The following is a 4,398-nucleotide window of genomic DNA, read 5'->3' as shown; positions in this document are numbered from 1 at the left end:
AGACTGATGACATCCATTCCCCAGGTAGAAAAAGGCCAAGGTGCACTTGTTGCGTTGAACTCATTGGGTGGTACCCTTATCATGTCTGCATGTACCTAGCATTGGTGGCATTTATGTACATATCGGATGCAACCCGTCTCCATGGTCATCCAAAAATATCCAGATCTGAGTATTTTCTTAGCTAGAACAAAACCATTCATATGTGGTCCATAAGTTCCGGCATATATTTATTCGAGCAACTTGGAAGCCTCCTTTGCGTCAACACACCTTAACAATCCTAGATCAGGAGTTCTTCTATATAGGGTCCCACCCCTTTGGAAGAAATGATTGGATATCCTTCGCAGCGTGGATTTCTGAGTGTGGTTTGCTTGCTCTGGATATTCTCCTCTTGCCAAATATTCTTTGATGTCGTGGAAGTAAGGTTTTCCATCTTTTTCCTCTTCCATATGAGCACAGTAAGCCGGTCGATTGTGGATCCTCACCGGGACAGGATCAATGAAATTCTTGTCCGGATGTTGTATCATTGATGACAAAGTCGTCAGTGCATTTGCGAACTCATTTTGAATTTTGGGCACATGTTTGAATTCTATCTTTGTGAATTCTTTCATTAACTCCTGCATATGATACACGTATGGCAGTATCTTGGTGTTCTTCATAGCCCATTCTCCTTGAACCTGATATACCAAAAGATCTGACTCACCAATTACCATCAACTCTTGTATATTCATATTGATAGCTAGATTGAGCCCCATGATGCAAGCCACATATTCTACCATGTTGTTGGTGCACGGAAACCAAAGCTTCACGGAGACAGGGTAGTGTTGACCTATTTCTGACAGCAAAACTGCTCCAATGCCCACTTCTTTGAAATTTGCAGCTCCATCGAAGAACATTCTCCAACAGTCATAGGCTTCAGTAATGTCTTCTCCTACAAACGATACTTCTTTATCGGGAAAATACGTTTTTATAAGGGTTCGTATTCTCCTCCCACGGGGTTTTCAGCAAGGTGGTCTACCGATCCTTGTCCTTTGACCGTCTTCTAAGTTACATAGACGATATCGAACTCACTTAACAGTATCTACCACTTCGCTAACTTCCCAGTTGGCATGAGCTTCTGAAAGATGTACTTTAGAGGGTCCACTCTGGATATGAGTTATGTGGTATAGGCATAGAAGTAATGCCTCAATTTCTGATCCGTCCAGGTAAAAGCACAGCAAGTGTGTTCCAACAAAGAGTATTGTGCTTCATAAGGTGTGAAATTCTTACTCAAGTAGTATATGTCTTGCTCTTTTCTCCCTGTCTCATCATGTTTTCCCAAAACACATCCGAAAGCTCCATCTAATACTGATAGATAGAGTAGCAAAGGTCTCCCAGGTTCTGGCAGGACTAGGACTGGCGGTGTGGACAAGTATTCTTTGATTTTGTCAAAAGCCTTCTGAAAAATATTTGGTCCAATTCATTTCAGCATCTTTCATGAACATTTTGAAGATGGGTTCACATATAATCGTGGACTATGCTATGAAGCAACTGATATAGTTGAGACGTCCTAGAAAGCTCATCACATCCTTCTTGCGGCAGTAGCTCTTGAATAACCTTAACATTGGATGGTTCCTTGATCCCTCGGCGGCTGACAATAAATCCCAGCAACTTCCCTGCGGGAACCCTGAATGCACATTTTGCAGTGTTCAGTTTTAGATTGTACCTCCTTAACCTGTCAAAGAACTTCTTCAGGTATTATATGTGATCCGTGGCCATCTTGGACTTGATGATGACGTCGTAAACATACACCTCTATCTCCTCGTGTATCATATCATAGAAGATGGTTGTCATGGATCTCATTTAAGTAGCCCCAACATTCTTTAGACCAAATGACATCATCTTGTAGCAATACACTCCCCATGGTGTAATGAAAGCTGTTTTCTCTGCATCTTCTTCATCCATTCAGATATGGTGATAACCTGTGAAACAATTCACAAAAGATTGGAGGTCATGCATGGCATAATTGTCGATCAGGATGTGTATATTTTGTAGTGGAAAGTCGTCCTTGGGACTTACTCTGTTTAAGTCTCGATAGTCAACATATACACTGACTTTCCCATCTTTCTTCGGAACTGGTAGGATGTTGGATAGCTAGGTTGGGTACTCAACTACCCTAAGGACTTTGTCTTTGATCTACATAGTAAATTCCTCATTGATTTTTAGGCTCGTGTCTAGTTTGAACTTTCTGAGCTTCTACTTCACTGAAGGACACATTGGATTGGTGGGCAACTTGTGAGCCACTATGGATGTGCTTAGACCGGTCATGTCATCATATGACCATGCAAAGATATCCTCATATTCCTTCAAGAAACGAATGTACTCTTCCTTCTCTGATGGTGATAAGTGAATGCTTATGCGAGTCTCCTTGACGGTTTTGGCGTCTCCCAAATTGATTGCTTCGGTTTCGTCCAGGTTGGACTTAGGCTTATTTTCAAAGTTTCAACCTCCCTAACAATTTCCTCAGGTATTCATCTTCTTCCTCCGAGTCACTATCCTTATGTTGCGCTGTCTCATTACATGTCAAAGTCATCGGCTCATCAGGAAAAGTAATAATAATGTTGTAGAAAGAAAAGTGTGAAAGATAATAATGAATAATAATAGCCATGCATTGAAAAAAAATTGAAAATATCCCAAAACAAGTACGGCCCGATGAATTGAGCAATTATTTTGAAATAAAATGCATCTTTAAAAATAAAATTACTGAAAACATCTGAAATACCTAGCGTGGCTATAGAAAAAAATTTAGGCTAAATGCCAAGCTACCCAAGGACTCGGCATGCCCGGGATGGTGTGACAGTCCAATTCCTGAGAATGGCTCTTTTCTCCACAGTCTGAATGGTGAGGCATTCTTCTTCTTCCTCCTCCTCAATTATCGCACTACAATCCATATTCTCGTCCTCTAGGAACAAATTCCTCATCCCAGCTAAAGCTTCTTCTTCTGCAGTTGCCCATATTGTATCAGCCTGCTGAAAAGTCTGACCCATATGTGGCAGTGGTTGCTCGAGAGGGTAATAAGGACCATGCCATAGAGGCAACCAATCGTCATACTCTTGCCATGTATACTGGTATCCGAGCCCGAAGGTTGTACCATGACATTTCAGCTGTATTAGTTTAGTAATGCCCTGGAGATTCTTCCCAAGATCTTTGCCGGTTTCATACCCATACCATGCCAGTATGCTTTCTATTATGTTACTCCACCATTTGTCTTTCTCCACTGCATTGACATGTTCGATGTGGTGATAAGTTTCCCCTCCTAGCCTTCTTCTGTTCTCGATAACTGGGATGGTTTGACTGGTGTAAATTGGATTACTTCCATCTACGTGAATGATCACCTCCTAATGGTTCCATTTAAACTTCACGTCCTGGTGTAGTGTGGAAGCTACAGCCCTAGCGGCATGTATCCAAGGTTGACCCAACAGAAGATTGTATGAAGCTGATATGTCAAGCACTTGGAATTCAACATGGAACCAAGTTGGACCCATATACATACAAAGATTAATCTCCCCAATCGTGGCTCTTTGAGACCCATCAAAGGATTTCACGTTCATACTTCCTGCCCGTATCTCATAAAAACCTTTGCCCAATCTTTTCAGAGTAGTCAACGGACAAATGTTGAGGCTTGAAACTCTATCTTTTAGGACCCTGGTAATGAACGTGTCTTCAAACTGCACCGTGATGTGCAATGCCCAGTTGTGACTTAACCCTTCGGGTGGTAATTCATCCTCGTGGAAGGTGATCTTCTGAATCTCCAGCACTTTCCCCATCATGTTGGCCATTTCTCTGTAGGTGACATTGTTGGGCACATAAGCATCACTTAACACCTTCATCAAATCATTCTTGTGCGCCTCCGAATTTGGTAATAGTGACAGGATAGAGATCTAGGCGGGGATTTTGTTCAAATAATCGACAACATAGTATTCCCTCGCTTGTACTTTCCTCCAAAGATCATCCAGTCTAGTTTCAATGACAGGTTGCTTAGTAGCAGCCTCATTGCTTGATCCTCCCAAGTGTTCAGGTGTATAGATCCTTCCCGTTCTGGTCATTCCTTGTGCAGAATCAGATTCTTCCATTTTTGTTTTTCCGTATCACCTAGCTTCGGCAATGTAATCCCAAGGAATGGTTTTGGAATTGAAAGGAGGTGTGGTTGATACTGTCACTATGAAAGGTGTGGCCACTTCTACCTCAAATAGAGCAGGTGTAGCCGTAAGCGGAGCTACCTCTACCTCAAATGGAACCGATGTAGTTACCTCAACCTAGACTGATGACTGTGTCTGTACCACAATAGGAGTGAGTGTGACTGCAGGTATAAAGTCATCGCCTTCCCAAATAAGCCTGTTTGATCCCTCAGGATCCCATCCT

At 42.2% G+C, this 4,398-nt stretch overlaps 1 protein-coding gene across 1 annotated transcript; it reads right to left on the bottom strand.

Moving 5' to 3' along the window:
• Positions 1-227: 227 nt before the first annotated feature.
• LOC138868706 (uncharacterized) lies at positions 228-4,109 on the bottom strand. Its single transcript, XM_070146274.1, has 6 exons — positions 3,972-4,109; positions 3,423-3,917; positions 2,803-3,374; positions 1,594-1,663; positions 1,267-1,435; positions 228-928 (listed from the first exon to the last, which is right to left on the bottom strand). Exons 1-6 carry the CDS (start codon positions 4,107-4,109, stop codon positions 228-230), a joined length of 2,145 nt encoding a protein of 714 aa, XP_070002375.1.
• Positions 4,110-4,398: the final 289 nt, after the last annotated feature.

This window comes from Nicotiana sylvestris, chromosome 5, assembly GCF_000393655.2.
Source record: "Nicotiana sylvestris chromosome 5, ASM39365v2, whole genome shotgun sequence".
NCBI lineage: Eukaryota > Viridiplantae > Streptophyta > Magnoliopsida > Solanales > Solanaceae > Nicotiana > Nicotiana sylvestris.
Note: the sequence above shows the minus strand (reverse complement) of the source record. Positions and strands in the feature narration are given on the sequence as shown.